Source organism: Pygocentrus nattereri, chromosome 13 (assembly GCF_015220715.1).
Source record: "Pygocentrus nattereri isolate fPygNat1 chromosome 13, fPygNat1.pri, whole genome shotgun sequence".
In the NCBI taxonomy this organism is placed as follows: domain Eukaryota; kingdom Metazoa; phylum Chordata; class Actinopteri; order Characiformes; family Serrasalmidae; genus Pygocentrus; species Pygocentrus nattereri.
Genome location: NC_051223.1, coordinates 178,915 through 205,000, shown reverse-complemented (window position 1 = coordinate 205,000; position 26,086 = coordinate 178,915). Strand labels below are relative to the sequence as shown.

Sequence of the window (26,086 nt, the reverse complement as noted above, 5' to 3'; positions counted from 1 at the left end):
AACAACTGTGGCAGATCCATGTAGCCTAGTTATATAAAGGTATTTTTGATTTCTGCTTTATGTATTATGTATAATTGTCTCATATCTTTGTGACTATGAAGTCCTCCCTCAGAATTTAGTGATAATGCTCTCTATTAGCTTTTTGTTCTGTAATGTGAAAAATCTTCTTCTAGTGGATGACTCCATCACCCAGTCTCTGAAAGCAGCATTCGGTGGGGGAAGCAATACAAAGAATCTGGTGGATCCTTTTGTTGAAGTTTGGTTTGCTGGTAAAAAGGTACGCCTTCAGTTCAGTGGTCATTTTCCACATGTGAAAAATCTCTGGTTATTGTGTATCTACGATCTTTGTTTTTTTCACCTCTCTTTAGCTGAGCACAAAAATAATTGAGAAGAATGCAAACCCTGAATGGAATCAATTGCTTAATCTGCAAGTTAAGGTAATGTGTGACTTCGGTTAACACTGCTTTACAGGTCTGTGTAAAAGGGACGTTCCTGTGAGGAGACTGCATGTAAGATCATTTGTTTACATAAGGAAGAGGAAAAACAAATGTGTTAAAATGAATTAAAAAACAGAAGTTTCCAGAACTGTAGTAAAAAAGTGATTAAAGTGAGTCCTAACAACCACCTGCAAGACTAGGGAGACCACCAAATCTGTTACCATTAGATAAGCAATACTAAAACCCTTCATACTTAAAAAATTCAAGCTCCACTTCAGGTCTGAAAAATTCCACAAGTGTTTCTTTGCGCCCTTTCACTGTGAGAAGCTCAACACTATGAATTTGGAAGGATGTGTAGCTGTCAAGGTGGTACTTAGGAGGATGTGTAGGGAAAACAAACAAATAAAGAGAGAAAGAAACTGCTGGTGTTTTCATGGGCCACCTCAGAATTAGTTTAGGATTTCTTGGATTCACTCCCTAAGACTGAATTTTGGAGGTGTGGAAAAAAATCCATGCAGATTTCTTTGAAAACCCCTAAAGCAACTCTTTAAGTAAATTAAGGGTAGGCTCTAATTTTTCCACAGTGTTATTTCTGTCACATATAAATAGCTGAACCCACATATTTTCCTCTTTCCATAGTTTCCATCCATGTGTGAACGGATCAAACTGACAGTGTTTGATTGGTGAGTTGATTTGAGACCTTTAATATTACGTTATTACTAAGATCGATGTCAGGGTCCTATATAAACTTTGTTTATGACCAATAGAAATAGAAATGGTCCAAAATTAATTTTTAACAATCTATTTACATTCATGTACAATCAAGTTTAGAATGTTTTTTTCTGTCTCATCTGAAGTTACCAATTTGGAGACTGAAGGGCTTGTAGTGCCTTTGGCTTGTAGTGGAGATAGGAAAATGAAGCTCAGTGTAATCTTTCTTTGGGATTCTGTCGTAACCTAATCCTCCACGGCTGTGTAATGGTGGAGTTTGAGCTGGTCATAGTTAATGTTAGAGCTGGGTGGATCCCAGCAGGCTGTATGAGTCAGTGCACTGCACCATCCCTCCTACCACAGAGCATTCCTCTGCTAAAGGCTGCCAGAGTCCACTGAGAGAACTGTGGAAAATCTGAGGAGATCCACAGCCTGCACTGTGGCTGCTTCACATGTTGACACATTTAAGCACCAATGTGTCTCAATCCCTTCCTCCTACTTTAGGGATCGTCTGACAAGGAATGATGCCATCAGCACCATGTACTTGGATCTGGACAAAATAGCGTCCTCTGGTGATGAAGTTGAAGGTATGAACTACTAGCTGAAGGCAACGTGAATTGTCACTACTCTATGTGCTGTATGTCAAGGGTGGGCGATATGACATCAATATGTTACAATAATTGATGACATTTTTACAACATACAACATTTAATCACAAAGTTTAGTTTTGCTAACAAGTTGGAACAAAGACAGTACACCAGCCTCAAGTTTTAGCTGCATTTTCACAGTACCCACGAAATGTCCACGCTCCTGTTAAGGCTTAGACGGAAATGTGAATGATTTTCAAAACCAGAAAAATGTGTGTTTAAATGCAGTTTTTCTATTGTTGCAGTCATGATCATACATGCAAGTTGCAGTTGTGCTGTCTGTTTTATTTCATCATGGCCTTTGTGTGCATTGTTTTCAAAGCAGGGGGTCCTCACTCTGCTTCTTCACCCCTCTTTGTCCGCTAGCTGCCCAACAATAGTCATGACAATTTACACAGAGAGCCAATAGTGTCCTAGTTCAGGATTTCTCAACCTGTGGGCCACGGACCACCAGTGGGCTGTTAAGTGCTCTCTAGTGGTCTGCAGGCCTGAACTCGGGGGGAGAGGCAGTAGTTTCTAGGGGGGGCGGTAGAGACGTATAAACAAAAACCCCACAGTTGCTAATTAGACATCATCAGTTTGAGGCAGTGCAGTTAGCGAGGCACTGATAGGTTCCTCACGGCGTTTCTTCTACCTTTCTCGGTTCTGACCTGTCAAACTTTTTCTTTAGTTCAGCTAAACCCGCGGGTCTCAGTCCGCTTCCAGACGAGCCCTGTTCAGTTCACTGCTGGTGAGATGCCTTTTATGAGGAAACAAGGGAATTCATCAGTACAGCTGACTTCCTCTTCTTCTAGCAGCCCGTCAGCGCTGTACCGTCAGTATAATCTGACTTTTAACGTCTGACTTATTGCTCTAAAGTCGTTCCTGCGGCTCGAGCTTCAGCTGATAAAAACGACAGACGAGACATAAAATAATAGCGAAGATCTGTGTTTGATTTCTGGCCGAGCTTCAGCGACCTGAGTAGTTAAACCCAACTTGATGAACTAATGATAAAGAAGCAGATGTCAGGGCAGGTTCATTGTTACTGTAGATTGTAGTGATTGACGCTGATCCAGAAGCGTGAGTGGAGTGAGGTTGATTTCAAATGAGGTGCAAAGACTTGAAATCACATAGAGGCGCTAACAGAAATTAGCATTATAGTCAGGGTTTGGTGGAACCACTGCTATGTTGTGATATGTTTGTTATTATATGCAACAAAAATGTTAAAAAGTTAATGAAATGGCTGCAGTATAAACTGAACATTCTCCTCATTCATCCATTATTCTCATTCATTTCTTGGTTGAATAATTTGTTTAGCTCAAATATTATAAAAATATAGTTGTTCATTTTATGCCACGCTACTTTGGCTACTTAGCTGTCTTGGTATCTAGTTAGCTGACTTGAAAAGATGCTGCACTGTGTTTCACAACCGTACAACATAATATTACATAGATTCATGTGTAGAGTCGAGAAAATTTTCAAAATGTCTCTTGAAAATTTGATGCATTAGCATTTATTAGATGCATTAGCATTTATTAGAGTTTAATAGTTTAAAAGTAGTTGGGTAATATAGTCATATAGTGCCATTGCACAGTTGTCTACAATTACACATAATCATGCAGGATATTACAATGCATAGAAGTGAAAATATACATAAAGATGTAAATAGGCTAGTAAAAGCTAATTGTATTAGCTTCCTTACTAGCAAATGTAACCTTACGAACTCTGTACAAAATAACATGCTATTCCATTCAAAAGCACCCATTGGTGAAGTTATTGCTTACTGACTTTCACCTAGAAGAGTAAATAATGTGCTAAAGTGTCAGTAGCTTCAAAGATGTAAGGAGCACAGTTCCAGCTTTCAAGTGCCGTAGTACTGTCATACTGTCATGTTGCCCCACCCCCAGCGTACAGTACTGTGCAAGTCTTTGACAGCCATGAAAACTGTTTAAAAGTATTCATCTTAGCAGGAACATTAGAATAATATGAGAAAAATATAAAAATGACATGAAAAAAATGAAGTTTTGGTCCCTAATGGCTTTCTAATGAGGTCCTTTATAGTTTTGTTCAGCTCCATCAGCAGCACACCTGATTTGGTTGAATGAAGAATCGATCAGGTAAACTAGATTATGGTACCTGTAAATGCTGGACCTCAAGTAGAACCTTGGAAATGGTGAGCCTAACTCCTGACAGACACCAAATTGCAACGCATTCTTTTTGAACAATGAGTGTTTGAACAAGTAAATGCTTACTGCGCAGATAAAGAGCTTTCCATATCACTGTCAGATGACTAAGACTTCACACAGTACTGTATGTATTTAATTCCCTTTCTGGAGTTTTCTCTTTTTTTAAGAGACCGATTAAATATGTCAGAGTAGAATACTTTGTATAAAAATTAATCACCTATTTCTTTTTCCCTTTTTTCTGCTGTACCAGAGGAATATCCAGGAAATGGGAATGGGTTTTCAGGAATTAAAGGTTAACTAGATTCACCTGCTTACTGTATCTCTGCAACCCTTTTAGTACTGCCTGTAATACTACACATATAATAGAAGACTATTTTTTCACTGAATGGACAAAGTAGAAATTTCTTTTACTAGTAGTTGATTATTGTGTTTGGTTTTTATTGGTTAATTACATGTTTGAACACCATGGTAGCTAAATGATTTGAGTAAAGTCTGCTCTACTTGGACGGTTGCAGTTATACTCTTTATTTTGCCCTCCAGCATGCAAGCATGTTACCTGTAACACTGGCTTTAAAAAATATGTCTGATGTGTTGTGACATGATGAATAACTTTTAACATTACATGTTTTTTTCCATATCTTCCATTTGTCAGACTAGCATAATAATGTCCATGTCTTACATGCTCTTTTTTTAAGACACTTACAATAATATAATATAATATAATATAATATAATATAATATAATATAATCATCAATGTGTTGTTCTAACACCTCTGCACTGTAAAATAACCTGAGAGAAACACTATACGTGTTGCTATATTGCTATTCAGTGTGTCATATATCAGATTAGTAATGAAGTTCTTGGTTGAAAAGGCCCATATCCTACATATCCAGAGGGCCACATATACAGGTTGAGGGGCAGAGCCAGAATGGCTCAAGGAGATCATGAGGGGTGTCCTATGATTTTCAACTACCGGGATGTTCCAAAAAGATCTAGGAGGATGGTCCTGTGATTCTCAGCTACTGCGTCGTAAGATCGACTCATTTGATTGTCAATAATTTACAACAGAAATGAATAATAATTGAGTTGGCTCCTGCATTAACCTAAAAAAGCGGACTTGTGGGTGAATGCCATAGTACAACTTCACCGTGAACGGGTGTAGGCTGAACAGATGGACATGTGCAAATGTTTTGGAGGGGTCACAAACATCACAGACAAATGTATAATAATGTCACAAAAAAAGTAAATTTAAAACGTTGGACTGTATGAAAAGGAGAGTGGTCATCTTTTGAAAAAATAAGGAAAATGAGATTTTCCATGATAAAGGCCCTTTAAATAGTTGATCAGCTAACATGATCACATTGGATACTCTTCAGTCAACTAACAACCAGAAATATAAATCTCTGAAGCTTTAATAAATCTCTGTACATAACAGTTAAATTAAATTACACAGTGCCCTCAACAGTGCTTGACATAGTTTCACTAACATTTGGTCCTGAGTTATTGAATTCTGTCCTCTGGAATGCATTAACTCGGCTAACCTATCATCTGACTCCATTGTGAGAAGGCTCATGGGATTAAACACAGTCTCTTCCTCGCAGGAGAAGCAGGAGACTCGGAAGTTGGCTTTCTGCCTGTGTTTGGGCCTAGCTACATTAATCTCTATGGCAGCCCAAGGGAGTTCTCTGGCTTACCTGACCCTTATGAAGACCTTAACTATGGAAAGGCAAGCCTGCAGTGTCTTAAAGTTTCCTGTTTATGAGAATGTATTTGGAAGTGACAGTCAATTTTTACTATTAATATTTTAACCTTAAAAATGACCATGTTGAAACAGACTTTAATAAGCAGTGTTTTAAACTCTGTATGTAAAATGTTCTTATTTTATCTGCACTGCTTGTTCTGCGTTTCTCACAGGGAGAAGGAGCAGCCTACAGAGGGAGAGTTCTCATCGAGCTGTCTACAAAACTCGAGGGCAAGGCAGACACGGATGTGGATGTGATATCAAATGATGACATCTTGGTTGCTCAGGTAGCAAACCTGGCATTTATGAATCAATTAAAGGTCTAGACCAAGGGTCCCCAACCCAGCCCACACGCCCATGGCCCACAAAGTTTTACCAACCGGATCATTTACAACGCATAGAAATATAATACATTAATCAAAAGATTGTCAGTTTGGCTTGATGTAATAACATAATGCAATACAGTAAACAGGATCTTTCTTTTTGAATGATGGCTGTGTGTAACCATTAATCCATGAGGGATGAGTTCCATACAAATGAAAAAAGAATCGCTGTGACTAATAAATGAGCTCAGCCTAAATATGTTCTATTTTTACAAATAATTAGTCATATTTAAAAAAAAACATTTAATTAAATTTCTATATACTGTGAACAAAAAAAAATGGCTGCGACCCTCTAGCAGTACCTCTGTGGCCCACTGGGGGCTGTGGGGGGCTGTTTCTTTTATTTTTCTCCGTGTTTGTGTAGTAAAATTTAAACACTTTTCATATTTTCATAACTATTTTCCAACCTGTCTTCTACCCCTAGAATTAAATCTAAATCCCCCAATTGTGATTTTTAAAGGGCCTGTATTCTACACCTCTTGCATTTTTTTCTTCACTTAGAACTTATATGTGTTTTTATCCACTAAAAACAATGAGCAGTATTTAATTTTACATCTTTTCCTCCGTTTATTTGTTAAACTAAACAAGCTGTTTTTTTCTTTGCCTGTATATATAAATGACCTTTGGCTGCCCTGTGTTGTCCCTCATTCCAAAGGTAGTCTGAGCTCGAACACACCTTATAACTGCAGTGTAAATTCTTCCTACAGCAGGTTATATGCATTGGTTTTCATGACATCATAAAAACAGTTTTTAAAAGCAGCTTAGCATAGTTTACATACTACCTCTTTATTTAAAAAAGTGAGAAATAAGCAATTTTTCAGAGATCTGGACCCTTTAAGACTGATATCATCTAAGTGGACCTCTGAATGTCTGTTTGCTTCCCAGCATCCAGGAACATCACAACAATTGATCTTTTTTCCAGTAACTCAGCTACAGTTGGCCCACAGTAACAACACACTTTGTCATGTCAGTGTGAATAGACTGGCAGACTTGCCAGAGACTAAATGGGCAGTGATGTATAAATGTGCAGTGCTTATAGTTGGGACATCACAGCATGTTGTTCTTAGAGTTTTGATTCTATATGTGGAGTATATAGAGGGAATAGTACATTCACATATTTTATATTTAAAAGCCAATGAAAATCTATATGGTTACCTTTTTAAGCATGTTTTCTTATGTTTTCTTGGCATTTTGTTTTGCATGTCATACATTTCTTTTGTCTCAATACAGAAATACCAGCGCAAGAGGAAGTACTGTTTGAGTGCTGTGTTCCACAGCGCCACCATGATAAAGGAGCCCGGTGAGCCCATTCAGTTTGAAGTTAGTATCGGGAATTATGGCAACAAGCTGGACTCCACGTGTAAACCCCTGGCTTCAACCACACAGTACAGCTGTGCTGTGTTTGATGGTGAGGCTCAAAAGGCATCCGACTGGTTTCTGACTAAAACTTTCTCAACTTAACTTTATTTATATATTACCTTATTAAACGTCAAGTATTAAAGGTCCGTCTTTCTTGGTTTTGACTTCACATTGTTTAAATGTTTAAATGAGACATCTAAGTGAAATACACTATATTGCCAAAGATATTCGGTCGTCTGGCTTCACACACATATGAACTTAAATAATATCCCATTTTTAACCCATAGAGTTTAATATGATGTTGGCTTTCCACAAGGGTTAGGAGTGTTTATAGGAATTTTTGACCGTTCTTCCAGAAGCACATTTGTGAGGTCAGACACTGATGTTGGACGAGAAGGCCTGGCTCACAGTCTCCGCTCTAATTCATCCCAAAGGTGTTCTGTGGGGTTGAGGTCAGGACTCTGTGCAGGCCAGTCAAGTTCTTCCACACCAAACTGGCTCATCCGTGTCTTTATGGACCTGCTTTGTGCACTGGTGTGCAGTCATGGTGGAACAAGAAGGGGCCGTCCCCAAACTGTTCCCACAAAGTTGGGAGCGTGAAATTGTCCAAAATCTCTTGGTGCTGAAGCTTTAAGAGTTCCTTTCACTGGAACTAAGGGGCCGAGCCCAACTCCTGAAAAACAACCCCACACCATGATCCCCCCTCCACCAAACTTTACACTCGGCACAATGCAGTCAGACAAGTACCGTCTCCTGGCAACCGCCAAACCCAGACTCGTCCATCGGATTTCCAGATGGAGAAGCGTGATTGGTCACTCCAGAGAACACGTCTCCACTGCTCTAGAGTCCAGTGGCGGCGCTTTACTCCACTGCATTCCACGCTTTGCATTGCGCTTGGTGATGTAAGGCTTGGATGCAACTGCTCGGCCATGGAAACCCATTTCATGAAGCTCTCTATGCTGTTCTTGAGCTGATCTGAAGGCCAGATGGAGTTTGGAGGTCTGTAGTGATGGACTCAGAAAGTTGGTGACCTGGACTTGCTGCACAGGTGGCGTCCGATCACGGTACCACGCTGGAACTCACTGAGCTCCTGAGAGCGACCCATTCTTTCACTAATGTCTGTAGAAGCAGTCTGCAGGCCGAGGGGCTCGGCTTTATACACCTGTGGCCATGGAAGTGATTGGAACACCTGAATTCAATGATTAAATGGGTGAGGGAATACTTTTGGAAATATAGTGTTTATTCACTATTGTGCAAAAAGCCTTCAAAGTTTTTTTTTTTACTTTTTTTGCACAATTTGAAAACTACTAGCATTGTATAGCATTGTAATAAAATGTCATGGTGGAAAGATTTAAAATTAAAAATTGCTTTGGAAAAAAAAGTACATGTTGTAACCTCATTACAACTTCCATTAGAAGCTAATAATGTCTTGAAGATGTCATGAAGAGGAAAGTGATGTTACCTTTAATTTAGGGCAAAATGTTTACCCTTCCAGCCCTAAAAAGAAGTCAAAATGAAGCTTCTTAATCTTCCTTCCTACCAGTATTAGGTGCACTCTGTCCACATTGGAAAATGGTAACATGTAATGTGAAACAACAATAGTGCCAAGGGTGAGCTTTTCCAGTTTCACGACTAAGAATACCCCCTGCTGATGTTTCTGGAAGATGGGTGTATGCACGAGGGCTGTTTGACTTTTTTCTTTTTGTGCTAGCTGGCAAATTCAAAAGGGAACCACAAAGCTAATGCTACCGCTAAAATCCCAGTTTTACGTCTATATTTATTATCGTCTGCTTTTCTTTATGATTGGTTGTTTGGTGATCAGCGTGAAGCATTCTAGGTATTGTAGTGAGACAACATTGACAGACAAAAACACAAAATATGTTTGCCAGGTTTTCATTCTAACCATAGTACTAAGACAGCGATGGTTTGCGTTGTGAATGAGGCTGAATGTTGTAAATCCTTCTCTTCTGGTTTTATTAGATCTTAGTGCAACGTTTCATTCATCAGGCTACCTGTATCAGTCAGAAATCATTTCAAAGTTCTGTTACTAGTTTTTAAGGCCCTAAATGACGTAGCACCCACTTACATTACAGAGTGTCTGCTTGTGTTCCAACATGTGATCTTTACATTACATGACAAATAGTAAATTATTTGCCAGTTTAAATGAAGAGTTCCCCCTGAAACAGTGGGTTTTTTTAAAAATGGGTTACAAAGAAATGTTTTCATGTTTAATAATTGTTACGGTATTGGAATTAATTAACATTAATTGGTAGATTGTTCCGGTTCTGAATGCAAATGCCTTTAGTGACTCTTCAGTTTGATGTTATAGGTAATCACTACTACTACTTGCCCTGGGCTGACACCAAGCCTGTTGTGGCCATTACGTCATATTGGGAGGATATCAGTCATCGCCTATACTCCGTTAACATCATTATCTACATTGCAAACCGGTTGGTAAGTCCATCGCCTTTTGGATATTTAAATAACTTCATTCTGTCTGTATAAAGCTGCAATTTAATTTAAACCATATCTTGTATATCCTGGCACTATTTTCAGCAAGCCAACATCACTGAGTTGAAGACGGCAGTGCAGGCGAAAGCACCAGACACAACAGTGATAGAAATTTGGCACAAGCTTATTAGCCAGCTGATAGACGACATCAACAGGTAAACGAATTTTAACTTCACTCATTTATTTGACGTTATTACACTTTTGTGGTAGCCGGGTTTAAAAATGTAAGGGTGATTTAACCTGGACTGCAGAAAGAGGAAGGTTTGTCAGGACGTCAGTGTAATGCTTTGTCCATGTTACAAAATGATCCAATGCATCATAATCTCAAGCTACATTAGGAATTGTTTCCTGTTATGGAAATTTTGCAGTATGTGTAGTACTGTACACAAGTCAGCCCACTTCTTGTTTATCTGATTTCCAACCAAAATGGCCATTAAATACAAATCATGTAGAGAGTAGAGAATATATATGTACTGAAAAATTGTCCAGAGGTCTTTAACACAAATCATATGATAATATATCTGATTCCAATTTATTTAATATTTTTACTTTGTAGATTACCTACAGATACTAATATTATTAACAAGCTTTCTATTGCCTAGTTGATTATCAACAACATGAGTGTAAGCAACAACATTATGATTAGGGTGGAGCTTAATTTAACATATTCAGTTTCATTTTCATTTGTAATTAATAGATAGTTGAACTTTTTAACGCATAATACATCACATGTACACACATGCGCACACACACACACACACACACACACACACACACACATAGTATACAACCCCAAATACAAAAAAATTTGAGATGCTGTGTAAAATGTAAATAAATCTAAATAACAACAAATTCATAGGGTTAGGTGAATTCATATTTCAAAATTTCATAGACCCATGTTTTATTCACAATCCATGCTGTTGTAATGGATGCAGTATGTGGTTTAGCATCGTCTTGCTGAAATATACAAGGCCTTGGATCTGGATAGGAACATCTGTTGTTCTAAAACCTCTGTATACTGTTCAGCATGGATTGTGCCTTTCCAGATGTGTGAGGCACTAATGCATCCCCTGACCATCAGAGATGCAGGCTTTTGAACTGTGTGCTGATAACAAACTGTAAGGTCCCTCTCCTCAGCAGGACACGGCATCTTTGGTTTCCACAGAACAGTTTTCCATTTCGCTTCAGTCCATTTTAAATGCGCTTTGGCCTGGAGAAGAAGGCGGCATTTTGAATCGTGTTGATATATGGCTTCTGCTTTGCATAATACAGCTTTAACTTGCATTTGAGGATTGCATGGTGAACTGTGTTCACAGACAAGGAAAAGTGTTCCTGAGACCACGCAGTGATTTCCAGTACAGAATCATGCCTGTTTTCACTGCAGTGCTGCCTGAGGGCCTGAAGATGATGAACATCCAATATTGACCGTTGACCTTGCGTACAGGGATTTCTCTGGATCTCTCGATTATATTATTTACCGTAGATGGTGGTATATCCAAAATCAGTTTTACATTGAGTAACATTTTTCTAAAATTATTCCATAATATGTAGACACAGGTTTTCGCAGATTGGTGAAACTGCCCATCTTTTCATCTGGAAGACTGTGCCTCTATAAAATGCCCTTTTTATACCCAGTCATGTGAGTTTCACATTGCTCCTCCAGCTGGTTTTAATAAGTATCCCTTACTTTTCCAGCCTTTTGTTGCCCTTTCCCAACTTCTTTGAGATGCGTTGCAGAAAATTAAATTTTAAATGAGTTAATGTTTTTTATGGAATGATGAAATGTTTCACTCACTGGTCCCACAATCCCCTGAGCATGAGTTCAGTATAACATGATGCCAAGCTCACTTACATGTCCACTACTGAGGAGATTAGAAATTTGATATTCCAGTAAATAATTGCCTGTTTTATATTTTGTAAAACTCCACCGTCAGTTATAGATTGCCAGAGCTAGAGACCGAGCCAAATCTTACAGCGCTGGACATCCAGATCAAGAAGCTGCGGGACAAAGCACTGAAGAGCATTCGGGGTGCAGCTGAGAACTTGCTCCAGGATGGCGCTGACATTAAGGAGGGCATGGACGTCATCGACAGCTGGCTGGACAAACTCAACCAACTGGCTGAGGAGGTTAATAATTACATCTCTTATAGAACTTTTTAAAATATCTGTTATATTTTTACTTTCTTCTCGACATTTATACAGTTATATACAAAAGTTTGGGCACCCGAAGTCAAATGAAATGATTTGTTGATTTTCATAATAAAAAAGGACACGTCGTTTGCTGAGGACACACTTCTGCACTCTGTGCTGGAAAAATACATTAAGCATAAACTGCGGATGCACATTTCATATATTTTTTCTAATATGTTAAACTCTGCAAATAAAAAGAAATTGTGCGCTAAATTTGCAGAAAAATTCAAGCGGTGATTATTTAATTATTTGTTTGTTTATTGACTAAATGCATTACAGTTTATACTGAACTGAAGAACAATTCATATTTTTTTGTTTTCCATTGTTCTCCATGTTTTTTTTTAAAATGGCACTTTTCATTGAAATGATAAACAGAACAATGAAAATATTCCAGCATTACTAACAATACAGTCGTTCCCTTCACTTACACTGGAGGTTTTTTTTGCTCGAGTTTCACATCATTTCAATGCTATATTTCAATAAGACCACCCGAAACTGTTATTTAATTTTGTAATTTTGCAGAAAAAAACAAGAAATTACACGATTAAAGCCAATTGTGACTATCTCGGACAGAGAATCAGAGTCAAGCTTTTATTGGCCAGGTATGCTACGCATACGAGGATTGAAAACTGAGGCTAGGTGCTTCCCCTCCGGTATAATTCAGCTCATATCTGCCACACACCGCTGGCACTGCCACATGAACAATCAGACATGTATTCGCATATATATATATATATCTCGCTGATGTCAGAACAAAACCTCGTATTTTTCAGTTTTTGACGTAATTTGAAAATGCCTGTTGCTGTTTACACTGTGTGTAAATTTCATGATGAATGGACTAAAAGTGACTTGTAAAATTGACTTACATTAAAAATAAAGTAGGTTTTTTCCTTCTTCTGTAACGTTACCATTTTGGAGATATAAGCTTTTTTCTAACATATATAAAATATATATATATACACACACAGCTATACAAGTGATGTTTTGCGTGATATGTGTCAGTAAACTGGCTAACTTTGCTTTAAAGCAGTGCATCAAAGCTTGGTTCTTGTTCCAAAAACACGTGACCACTGCTGTCCAAAGCTTTGCTCAGCCCATAGCCACGTGACTAAGCCCAAGAATATGTGGGACAATGTTATATGTGATTAGGTTTGTCTCCTCAATCAATAATCAAATGGATTAGACATATAATCAATGATCAGATTTCAGACCATATTCTATGTGCATTTTAGCGTAGTGAGCTCCCTGAACCTACATCAGGTAACAGGGAAATCCACAGGACAACAGTGAAAAGAAAGGAGGCCAGTAAAACCTGCAAATATTCAGCTTGCTGCTCTAATTCTACATTACACTGTATGTGGTAACGCATGAATGTGTACTAGACTGTTTTCTTTTTTGTATAATCATACAAATTATTCATATTTCACATCTCTTCTATGTTCTATGCGGGTGTCCACAGCCTCAGAACAGCATGCCTGATGTCATTATCTGGATGTTAAGAGGAGAGAAGAGGCTGGCCTACTGCCGTGTGCCGGCGCACCAGGTTCTGTACTCACCCTACAGCGAGCAGGCCTGTGGGCAGTACTGTGGAAAAATTCAGACCATCTTTCTGCAGGTATTATTTTCATTATATTATATATATTCAATACTGCCAAAGTCAGATCGTTGTAAAGGGTTTTATTTATTATTTATGTATATATTGAAAAATTATTTTTAAGAGATCTGAAAAAAGTCTGTAATGAAACATCATAACTGTTACTTGATAGGAGCCACAGTCAGTAACATTAACAATACAGTGTGGCAGCATCTGCTTGGGATGGACATTTAAGTCAAATTTGATATTTGAATTTGTGTAGCATTATTCAAAAACATCCAACAATACCCCCCACGAAAGTAAATATATAAACAGGAAAATGTTAGAGGCTTTTAAGGCTGCAAGTTATCCCACACTGGTTTTTTCATTTTGACCCTTGGGTGGCTGTAGAAAGTCGTTCTACGCCACTTTTTTGGATTAAATAGATAAGAAGCTCTGAGCAAAACATACGATGCTGGCTCTTCACTGCCATCTGGTGGAGCATAGAGTTCCAGCATCTCTTGGTTTTTAAAGTTTGGAAACATTGTGAGTGGAGCCCTTATTTTTCATCTTTCTTTTTTTTCTACTTCTGATTCATCCCTACAAGACTACTGTAACTGAGGGAGCTCTGGGTTCAGGTTTTTTGAAATTATTACTTATTGGACTTGTAAAAATTGTGGCTGTGCAACGTCATAATGGTTCACAGATCACAGATCCACTTGTCAGTAATCATTTAAATTACAGTTTAAGTTAAATGTTCACACAGTACCCCATGGACAAACACAAGGGCTCCAAAATTCCTGCCCAAATCCGGGTGAATATGTGGCTGGGATTATCAACACTTGAACAGAAGTTCAATGCTTTTGCTGAGGGAACATTCAACGTGTATGCAGAACTGGTAAATTCCTTTTTGTAATTTTTAAGACTTTTGTTTAGCCAGAAATTACTTGTAATGAATTGGAAAAGACTTGGCATTCTCTTCTTGACAGTATGAGAACCAGGCAAAAGTGCTGGGGAAGTGGGGCACCACAGGTCTATTGAATCATCCTAAATTCTCTGACGTGACTGGCGAAGTAAAGCTGAAGCAGGAGTATTTCATTCCTCCTGGTGGCTGGCAGTGGGAAGGAGACTGGGTGGTGGATCCAGAAAAAAGGTAAGTAGGTTTTCTGGATTAGAAGTGTACAAATTTATGGCATAAACCTTTGAATAGGACCGTTGTCCTGACTACAGCTGTATTGTGCTCTGTCTGTGTGGTGGGGGTTAGTTTGTTAACAGAGGCTGATGCGGGACACAGCGAGTTTTTGGACGAGGTGTATGAGAATCAGATTCGTTTTCCTGGAGGAGAGTGGAAGGGCGCCCCAGAGCCTTATACAGACGTGGTGAGAATATATGCTTCACTATAAACCTGCCACATATTCTAGTGTAACAGTACATGAACCTGTATACAGCCAGTGGTTTTCAACTTATGGACCATAGCCTCCCTAGTGGGCCTTGTAGGGCCTGTAGGGCTGTGGCTGTCAGTGGTTTTTGTCCATTATAATATATACATTTAAACAAATGTCATTTTAAATATGACAGTTTTTATTTTGATAATTATTTGTAAAAACACTATGTACAAGATGATGTCATGATAATTTAAGACATTTTCACAATGCACAATATTCATTACAATATTTAGTTTTTTTCTTCCAAATTTAGTAAGTGGCACATGTTAAAGTAAGAAAGTAAGAAAATTATTATTATTAATAATAATAATAATAATAAACTTCTTTAAGCTCCACTAACTTGAATTCAACAGGCCCATATTATGCTTAGTTTATAATGAACTGTGAAGTACTGACGATATCCACAACATGCTCAGAAAAGTATACTTTGACCAGATTTATCATGATTTCACCACGATGGTGGACATTTGAATGGGTTACTAGATGCAAAAGGTTTGGAATCCCAGGTATAAGCAGTCACTTAAGACCAGAAGAGGCTCCACCAGTATGTTGTTTAATATCAAATATCTGGCTAATGAAAAATGTCACCACTGCTGCATCTGTTATAAAAGTTTCTGCTGTGCTCCAACAGTGGTACTGCAGTCTCTAGAGTCTCTAGAGCATGAATTTTAGTTTTTTCCCTCGCTGGTTGCTGAATGCAGAAGGAAGCCAGATATCTATAGATGCTGAATAACACATCTGTATTTATTAGGATTTTGTTATTATAGTAGAGGGGATTCCCAATGGTGGTGTATGGTGTATGGTGTACAGCAAACACATGCTGGGTATTGTAGTAAGAGATTGCTCAGTGATAACACAAGAAACATACAAAATTGTGAATTCTGTCACACTGATGAGGCTAAATAATGTGATGCTGCGCTACAGAACACTGCAGAACCTGACTAATAACATTTTTTATTGCTAAATGCAGAAATTGCCCTGTTGTGCTGTGAAGTAACTATCAGTTAAATAAGACGTTATTTCAGGGATCATCATTATTATATCAACTGGTTCTTGCAGAATGGAGAAAAAGCCCGTCAACCAGAAGAGTTTGAGTGCCCTCCGGGATGGCAGTGGGTGGATGAGTGGACCTTTGATGACAAACGTGCCGTGGATGAGAGAGGTTGGCTTCCTTACATCCAAAGTAACAACCAAGATGTAAAAGAAAAAGGAAAAGCAGTAGCAAGCTGCTGATTTCTCTTCATAATCTGGCTGAGCAGACAGAATTTTTTATGTGAATGGATTAATCACTGTGAATTTTGAATCAAGGTTGGGAGTATGGTGTTACCATTCCTCCTGATGATAAGCCTAAGTCATGGGTGGCAGCTGAGAAGATGTACCATGTCCACCGTCGCAGGAGAAAGATCCGAAGGCGCAAAAAGGTGGCTGGTGGCGCCGCAGCCACTGAGGTACTTGTATTTTCACTTCTGTATGTTAAAAAAACTGTTAATCAAATAGCCAATTGCATTCATTTGTTTTATTAAAAATCGGATCATCCAACCAATCATGTAGCAGCAATCAGAAGTATATCGTACAGCACAGGTCAAAAACCTTCGATAACATCAAAAACCTTCACATCAAACATCTAAGTTGCTTTGATCGTGGCATGTCTGATGGTGCTGGACAGGGTGGTTGACTGTAGAGGTCTGTGCTGGACTGTTTTTTCATCCTGCGCCAGCCGCCCTCTCCCACAGGAAATCACAATCATTTGTCTCCTGCCCACAACAGCAATGTTTCGGCCCGCTCCCTCCCCCAGTTTCATTGAGGCAAACTGACGTCCGATATACACACACAGACAAACTGCTTATCCTTCTGAGTCACAGGGATATCTGACGTAGTTTATTCACAAATACATTATTCTCTGCTGAAATAACACTGAACAACACAACTTCATGAAACGTCATTTATCCCAGTAAACAGAAAGCATGAATTACACTCAATCAAATCAAGTCAAATTTATTTGTAGTGCTTTTTACAACGGATGTTGTCACAAAGCAGCTTCACAGAATTCCAGAAAAGACAAAGTTTTAACAGGAATGTAATGTAACTGTAGTGTTTTGCTGGAGCCATCTGATTAAAGGCTCCACCATCTCTATAAGCTACGAGAATTTGGATGTTCACATGATCGGTTGCTTTGCAACTCTTTAAAAAGACTTCATTCATTTTAACTGTTTTACTCTTATCCTTATATATATATATAAAATATGATTTAGTGGTCATTCGACTTTATTTAGCCAATTCATTAATTTGTGGGATTTCTCTTCATGCATGCTTAGTCCCACTCCTGTCTGCAGTGCCCTGGTTTCCCACCTGTTCCCGTGTGCGACACTGAAAATTTATCCTTATATCCTTTTACTTTGCAGACCTCTGTTTGAGTGTTTCAGAAAAAAAGCATCTCTGAAAGCACAACACATCAAACCTAAGATGGATGGGATAGAACAGCAGGAGAACACATTGGGTTACCCACTCAGGAATCTGGGGGAGGGGTATTAGTATTAGAATGGCGTTCCTAATAAAGTTGTTATATATATATATATATATATATATATATATATATGATGCATAGCTAAGGACCACAGAAACAACCATATTTGTCTTTCTTTATAGATACCAGGATGTTGTAAAGTTCAGAAATCATGTGTTTTATGATTTAGGTTTCAAAAGTTATTTATTATAAACACCAGCTTCAAAGCTCCAGTGCAGAATAAAGCACACCAAGCATGTCTTGCCTGATCGATACGTTTAGAGGAGGAAACGACTGAACCGTTTGATTTCAGGTTATCGGTTTAAATACACTCTGCAACCCCGAAACTTTGTGTGTGTGTGTGTGTGTGTGTGTGTGTGTGTGTGTGTGTGTGTGTGTGTGTGTGTGTGTGTTTGTTTGTGTTTGTGTTTGTGTTTGTGTGTGTGTGTGTTTGTTTGTGTTTGTTTGTGTGTGTTTGTGTGTGTGTGTGTGTATGTGTGTGTGTTTAAATAGAGGTTTACTCTTCTGAGTAGTCCGTTCATCAACTTGTCAGTTGTTTGTGTTTCACTGTTGTTCATTTTATTGCTAGAGGAAAGATGCAGGAGATCCAGAGGGCTGGGAGTTTTCTTCTCTCATTAGCTGGAAGTTTCACAGAAAGGAGCGGTCCTCTGACACCATACGTCGGCGGCGCTGGAGAAGAAAAATGGCACCTTCTGATCGCGTCGGTGCTTCAGCCATCTTTAAACTGGAGGGTGCACTGGTGAGCTCTCAACTTACAATACATCCAATGTAGACTTCTCTCAGTGCTCATAGAAAGAAGAGATTTTAGAAGACATGTCTTTTAACTTTATTTACTTTACAGGGAATTGATGCGGAAGCAAAGGGGGATGACAAAGGATCAAAATCAGACGCCACTAAATTGTTTGGAGCCAGTACACCCAATGTGTCATGTACCTTTGACCGTAAGTAACAGAAGTAGTTATTCTTAGAGTTTGTTTTCCAAAAGTCTGGTTCTACATCGGATAAATATTTACCCTGGAAAATCCCCATTTCCAAGATTATACTGTTCCAGCCATTAGAGCAGTAGCTTTTTTGCTGTTTCAACTGCAAGATGTGTGTTTCTTATTCCTTTCATGCATTTCTCAAGAAATGAACTAATGTTGAACCTGTTATTATGTTTGCAGGATGTTACAGCTACCACCTACGGGTCTACGTTTACCAGGCCAGAAACTTGATTGCTTTGGACACAGACAGTTTCTCAGGTGAGTGAACTACAACCCAACTAGTCTTGTGGAGCTAGACATGAACTCATACCGAGAATAAACCTTGGACAACCATGGTGAATTTTTTTAGAATATACAGTATCTCACAAAGGTGAGTATGCCCCTGACTTTTCTGCCAATATTTTATTAGATCTTTTCATGGAACAACACTATAGAAATGAAACTTGAATACACCCTAATGCACTCAGTGTGCAGCTTGTACAGCAGTGCAGATTTACTGTCCTCTGAAAAGAACAACACACAGACGTTAATGTCTGAATAGCTGGCAGCACAAGTGAGTCCACCTCACAGTGAAGGTGTCCACATTGTGCTCAAAGTCCAATATTTTGTGTGGCCACCATTAGAATTCACCAGAGCTGCACAGGCTGCTACTGGAATCCTCTTCCACTGCTCCATGATGACATGACGGAGCTGGTGGATGTTAGACACCTTGCTCTCCTCCTAACTTCCGCCTGAGGATGCCCCAAAAAGCCTACTTAAGCATGTAGATGTCTTTTGCATGTGCGGAGAACACAATACATGAAGTAAAGTGAAAAATTCCCTCTTGCAACAGGAATAAAATTCCATTAAACTGGACTATGCTTTAACTGGGCAAGTAATAAACGTTGACAGTGGGTTATCAGTGTCTATATATTGCCTCTGCCATTTACAGTTGTGATGATACAGCCTGAGTAATAGTGATGTTGAAATTGGCTGCCACATTCAAGAAAATATGAGCTCTCTGATTTCTGTTCCGAAAAACTGTTTTTTATTGTTCATTGAACTGTGTCCTGTCATGCCCGTTAAAAAGCGTGTTAAAAGGGCACCACTTAACCAGCATGTTCTTACATGTTCTTACCACCTAGCAATGATGAGAATTTCATCCACAGCTATTCCAGCAAGCTGCTGATGGAATCTATTTGAAATCTATTTGAAGTCATGTTTAGTTCATTTCTGTCCTGTGACCTGCAAGTGCAGCTAGAATCTCCTTTGCATTTAAAATAAAAGGATTTTGCTCCTCCGTCTTGGACACTAATGGACATAATGTGAATTTGTGTGCAGCTGGCCAGGCTTGGTAAACTATTTTTTACCATATTGTGTTGGCAAACAATCCTCTCTCTGCCTTCAACGTATCTGAAGTGATTTCACTTAACTGATTTTGTGCATCAAGCGTACCTTTAACAAAACAAAGTGAATCTCTGATATAAACAGCTTCTTTCTTGTGTTACTGAGTACATTTCAGACAGTGAAAGAGCACAGGCTTGAGGTATTTGAGGGCATTCACTTGATTGCAGTGATTTCACTGCAGTACAGCACCAAGTTTGACAGCTTGTCCTCTGGCAGGTATTCTCGGTATGAGATCACGCCTGGCTCCATGAGACTCTTACCTTGCATGTCTTTTAATATTAAAGTATTTTGAAGACCATATATGTCAAAACAGCACTATTTAGCACTAACCATTCTTAATAACCTATTTTGTGTTGGTTTGATTACAGATCCATATGTACATGTATCATATTTACACATGAGCAACACCACAGAAATCGTCAAGTCTACCTTGAACCCAACGTGGGATCAAACCGTTATCTTCAACAGTGTGGAAGTCTGTGGCGACCCCCAAACGCTGTCTCGCAACCCACCCCAAATTGTGCTGGAGGTTTTCGACAGTGACCAAGTGGTTGGTTTTTATAATTTCATTATCTTAAACAACTTGTTTGACATTATTTGTGTAAGTGATTATATTATACTATGTGAAATCTTTTTAATACGCCAGTCATTAAAAATAAGGAGAGGATAACTGAGTTTTTAAGTCTGAAGTATTCCCTTCCAGACCTTGAATCCAGTTCCTAGTTAGGATTATGTAAACAGTGGTAAATAAGTAAAACACTAGAGGGCAGATTTACTAAGAGAGGCATTAATAACTAACAGTCTACCTATTGTTTGTGCTGGTGGAGGTGGCCAGTTTAGCTGGTTATGTACTAAGAACATCCATGCAAAATACTTTGTAATTAACATATGACCATCCATCCCATCCATATGACCAGTGCAACATAAATCCATGTTTGGCTTTTTTAAAAAGCCTGTTTCTGCCAGCTAAGAGGAAGAAAAAAGTTAGTTGTATTCTTTTCCAATTATTATTTAAATTTGCATATTCATCTGAAATATTAACTTAAATGATTATTCCAGCATCATTAGTAACAGTTATGAGAAACTAAGACATAATATTCTGACATAATGTGTAAGAAACTCAAAAAAAGTAATTATTCTGACAATGTTTGTACAGGTGTTACATAACTCACAGCCAGTTTTTACCCCCAGTCTTGGTAAAGTGATATATGTGGTGCATTATAATCGCGAGTGGAAGTGGAGACTCCAGGACCAGCGCCGATATCTTGAATACAACAGGAATCGTTTAAAAGAGGGCTGTGTAATTAAATTTAATACTGGTTCAATATGGTACTGACGAAATCACTTCAATACTATCGAGTATTGAGAAATTCTCTGTTGTTTAAGTAGTCGTGTTAGCATCTATTTAGCGAGAGCTAATACGCATGCTTGTTCCAGAATCTCGAATGCTGATCTAAATCACATTCTGACCGTGTGTTATTAACATCAGCGCTTCTTGATCAGTCTGCAGTCCACTGTGGTCAGTAAATATATCCACCTGTCCAGAGACATTTCTGCATGCAGGGGACAAGGTCGAAAACCAATATCGGCTGGCTGTGATCTTTGGGCCCTCAGACGGCACTGCATTAAAAACAGACACGATTCTTTAGTGGAAATCATTGCATGTGAACATGATTTGTCTGCATCCACAAATAGAAGTTAAAACTCTTAAAATAAGTTGCTAAAGTCTAAAAGTACCTAAAACATATAAACAAGATCTAGAAACGCTGTCACCGGGATCATCCGGGACCATCCGGCTTATTATTATCAGCTAACAGTCCAAAAGCCAGCATCTGTGATGATATGGGGGTGTATTAATGCACATAGCATGGGTGACTTGTACATCTGTGAAGGCATCATTAATGCTGAATGACTTATATAGGTTCTGGAGCAACATATGCTGCCATGCAGATAACATCGTTTTCAGGGAAGGCTTTGCTTATCTAAACAAGATGATGACAAACCACATTCTGCATGTATTACAACAGCATGGCTCAGTATGGAGAGTCTGGGTGCTGAACTCCATGGTTAGTGTAGTGGGTGACACCTCTGCCTTCTACCCTGTAGACTGGGGTTCAATCCCCCACCTGGGCAAACACCCTACACTGTACCAATAAGAGTCCTTGGGCAAGACTCCTAACACCACCTTCGCCTCCCTGTGTAAAATGATCAAGTTATATGTCGCTCTGGATAAGAGCGTCAGCCAAATGCTGTAAATGTTAATGTAAACTGGCCTGACTGCAGTCCAGACCTGTCACACACATTTGCTGCATTATAAAATGAAAAACCCGACAAAGGAAACTCCAAAATGTTGAAGAGCTGAAATCCTACATTAAGCAAGAATGGGAAAACATTTCACTTTCAAAGCTATCGCAGCTGGTCTCCTCAGGTTCACAGTGCTCACAGAGTGTTGTTAAATTGCATTGTGTTTATTTTGCAGTGTTCCAACTTTTTTGGAAACAGGGTCATATTAATACTACTACTAATAATCATAATGAAATCTGATTAAATAATAAAACAATACAACTAATACCTGTCCTCCGAGTTTTAAAACTCTGACCTGCTGTATCCACATGAACATAAATCCATGAAGACTGATTTCATTTGCGCTCTAGCTAGATTTAAATTAGCAGACTTTGTGACCTTATTAGCACAATAACAGATTCGAAAATGATTTCTACATGATGTGTAAAGCAAATTTACCATTTTCTCTTAATAAAACTACTCATTCTGTAGCTGCTAGCATGTAGGCTAATAGTTGTAGTGTTGTAGCTTCTGATATAGCTAATGGTAAATAGGCAAACTGCTTAAAATTTATCATTTCAAAAATAGTGATCAACACATCAAAAACATTTTCATTCTGGTGCACACAGTGATCATTTACTTCTTTAATGTGATTTTATCCTCATATCCAATTTTGAGCGATACCCTAACTTTTTCACAAATATTCCTTTTAATGCATATACCTACAACAGAACGACTTTTATATGATTAGAAACGGTGATTCCAAGCTATTTAACTGTGATTCCAAACTTCTGAATGGTTGTGTATGTGTTGAGTGTAGGATGCTGTAACATCTATACTGCACACTGCAGGGTAAAGATGAGCCGCTTGGTAGGAGTAAATGTCTGCCCATAGTAAAACTGAACCCTGCTGCGGACACAACTCCTAAACTGACGTGGTGCCCTGTCATCCACATGGGAAAGCCTGCTGGAGACATACTGGTGTCTGCAGAGCTGATTTTGAGGACACAGGTGACTTTTATTCTGGTTTTCATTTTTCTTAGTCCCTTTAAACATTCCCTTTAAAAGGATTTGTGAAATGATGTAGTTGTAGTTAGGCATATTTCTGTCACTCTCTTCAGGGCAGTGAGACGGATCTACCCATTGTTCCCCCAAAAAGAGGGGACATGCTGTACATGGTGCCTCAGGGGGTTCGTCCAGTAGTGCAGCTCACCGCCATAGAGGTAAAGCAAACTGGAATTTACATAGATTCTACAGATATTTGCATACACAATGTATGCAAAAAACATCAATATTTGTCAGGCCAATTAGTTGGATAATGTCTAAGGACATTAGGAAAAGATTTATCACCTGACTGACCTGTATCATCATATGCAAAGATTTAAATGTCTCTGATATTTTAAGTGAAAACAGGTTAACACCTTCTATACAGAAAACATAGAGGAAACATAAATATGGCCCTTTTTATGCAGATTTTATTGCACAAAGAAGGTGAAAACTTTTGCACAGGACACATTTTTTGTTATTTTCTAATATTTTAAATTCAGTAAATAAACAGTAGTTGTGCAGTAAAATATGTGCATCTTTATTTTCGGACTGGTGCATCTGCATATTGGTTATCTCTTGGTGTGATTTGTGCAGATTTTGGCCTGGGGTTTGCGTAACATGAAGACGTATCAGTTGGTACCTATCACCTCCCCCAGCTTGGTTGTGGAGTGTGGAGGAGAGAGAGTTCAGTCTGCCGTCATCAAGAACATGAAGAAAAACCCTAATTTCTCTGGAAACGTCCTTCTTTTGAAAGTGGTAAGAACATTGTTGTTGTCCTGTTTTTATCCTGGGCACAAATTGATTCATAGGTTTTAAGTCTTAATGTACTAAAGTGTTCTCTACCTGCTCCTGAAGCTCTTACCCAAAGAGGAGATTTACACACCTCCGATTGTGCTGAAAGTGATTGATCACCGACCTTTTGGGAGAAAGCCTGTGGTAGGACAGTGCACCATTGACTCACTGGAGGAATACAGATGTGACCCCTACGGCTCAGTGGCTGAAGTGGCTATGGCATCTAAAGGTGCTCTCATGATCCCTTATTGAATTCTTAGTGCTATGTTAAAACACACTTACTTTGTTGAATGTGAATACTTTTCTGTAGTGAGTCACTTGTCACTTACTGTGTCTTAATTCAGGCACTGTGCAGTGAAATTCATTACATAGTGTTTGCATCTTTATAAGGTAGTATAATTTCAAGTGAAACACTAATGTTTTATTCTAAATGGCGCTGGTTAATCACCAAGTGGTACTCACTGAAGCTTTGCAGGAATCCCATGTGGGTGCACCTAAAACTGGTCTGTATGATATTCAGTCCAAAGTCTTTGATACAAGGTTTGTTCAATAATGTGAGGACGTTTGATGAATTGTCTAATAGTGGGGAAACCTGACCATCACAACTATTTAAGCTTGTTGGGTATCCCATTCCAAAACCATGAGCATTCACATGGAATTGCCTTCCTCCACTCTTCTGGGAAGGCTTTCCACAATAATTTTGGAGTGTGCCCCCTCAGTCAAAAGAGCATTTGTGAGGTCAAGCACTGATACTGGTCGAGAAGCTTTGCTTTGTGATAAAAGTTCCAATAAATCCCAAAGGTTTTGAGTGAGGTTGTGGTCAGGGCTCTGTGTAGGTCACTTGGTCATGGAATCCCATTTCATGAAGATAAACAGTTCTTGTGGTGATGTTGCTACCATAGGCAATTTATAACTCTGTAGTGGGTGATACAGAGTTGATAACAGAGGATACATGACATTTTTACACTATGCACTCAGCATTCATCAGTTGCTGAGCTGTTTTGGCTCCTGGATAATCTCTTTTTGCAATAATAGTACTTACAGTTGACCGAGACAGATCTTGCAGGGCAGACTAGTGGCAGGTGGCATCTGATGACCGTGCCATGTTTAAAATCAGTGAGTTCTTCAGTATGACCCACTCTACTGTGTGTTTGTCTGTGCGCTGTGTGCTATACAACTGTTAGCAGTGGGTGAACTCACTAGAAGGGTCCACATATAGTGTATATAAGTAACACTTATCACTTGGTCCCACCTGGTAGACTATATGCCTGATTTTGGTTCATTTGTGGTATATCTGGAATACATTACTAATAAATGATTGTCATGTGGATTTTCACCACCTGCTGGAGCGCTTTGCAGTCAGATGAAGAGCAGTTGCTGAACTGCACTGAGATGCAGTTTGTGAGTGTGCTCTCAATGGTACAGCGGTAAAACTTCACCAGTGTTCTATGACACAAGTGAGCTTTTTTTGAGGCTCTGTAGGAAGTAAAGATGCTGTTGCACCTTTTTGACCATGATGGAGGAGTTTAGAGACCAGATGAGATCAACAGAGATGTGCATACCAAGGAACATGAAGTCAGATACACACTCTACCTCGGCTCCGTTGATGTAGATGGGGGAGTGTGTCTGGCTCCTGTCCCTCCTGAAGTCCACTAGGCACTCCTTGGTTTTCTCTGTATTAGGGTTCCAGGTTGTTATCAGTGATAGGCAAATTGGTGTGGCTTCAGTGTAACAGGCAGACAGGACAAATGTGAAAGAGTAAGTCTTTCAAAGCACTTGGAGATGATGGGGGTGAATGCAATAGGGTGGAAGAAGAGCTGAAGCAGTCAAATGCTCTGGCACTGGCACAATGGTGGCAGTCTTGAAGCTAGTTGGGACAGCTGCCTGGGCCAGTGACAGATTGAAAATG

General features: G+C 39.0%; 1 protein-coding gene across 3 annotated transcripts in view; it reads left to right on the top strand.

Moving 5' to 3' along the window:
• myof (myoferlin) overlaps positions 1 to 26,086 on the top strand; it is a 67,015-nt gene that overhangs the window by 25,641 nt on the left and 15,288 nt on the right. For 2 of the 3 annotated variants that reach the window (XM_037544232.1, XM_037544233.1), the window contains exons 13-37: positions 174 to 277; positions 369 to 437; positions 1,077 to 1,120; positions 1,653 to 1,735; positions 4,211 to 4,252; positions 5,563 to 5,687; positions 5,876 to 5,989; positions 7,316 to 7,493; positions 9,774 to 9,898; positions 10,001 to 10,110; positions 11,890 to 12,082; positions 13,605 to 13,760; positions 14,485 to 14,616; positions 14,708 to 14,871; positions 14,983 to 15,097; positions 16,223 to 16,325; positions 16,472 to 16,611; positions 18,256 to 18,426; positions 18,529 to 18,628; positions 18,851 to 18,928; positions 20,425 to 20,606; positions 23,191 to 23,349; positions 23,460 to 23,561; positions 23,980 to 24,141; positions 24,241 to 24,406. In XM_037544232.1, coding sequence (XP_037400129.1) covers positions 174 to 277; positions 369 to 437; positions 1,077 to 1,120; positions 1,653 to 1,735; positions 4,211 to 4,252; positions 5,563 to 5,687; positions 5,876 to 5,989; positions 7,316 to 7,493; positions 9,774 to 9,898; positions 10,001 to 10,110; positions 11,890 to 12,082; positions 13,605 to 13,760; positions 14,485 to 14,616; positions 14,708 to 14,871; positions 14,983 to 15,097; positions 16,223 to 16,325; positions 16,472 to 16,611; positions 18,256 to 18,426; positions 18,529 to 18,628; positions 18,851 to 18,928; positions 20,425 to 20,606; positions 23,191 to 23,349; positions 23,460 to 23,561; positions 23,980 to 24,141; positions 24,241 to 24,406 — 3,117 coding nt within the window. The remainder of the gene's footprint in view (positions 1 to 173; positions 278 to 368; positions 438 to 1,076; positions 1,121 to 1,652; positions 1,736 to 4,210; positions 4,253 to 5,562; positions 5,688 to 5,875; positions 5,990 to 7,315; positions 7,494 to 9,773; positions 9,899 to 10,000; positions 10,111 to 11,889; positions 12,083 to 13,604; positions 13,761 to 14,484; positions 14,617 to 14,707; positions 14,872 to 14,982; positions 15,098 to 16,222; positions 16,326 to 16,471; positions 16,612 to 18,255; positions 18,427 to 18,528; positions 18,629 to 18,850; positions 18,929 to 20,424; positions 20,607 to 23,190; positions 23,350 to 23,459; positions 23,562 to 23,979; positions 24,142 to 24,240; positions 24,407 to 26,086) is intronic. The other variant, XM_037544234.1, reaches the window with a different exon arrangement.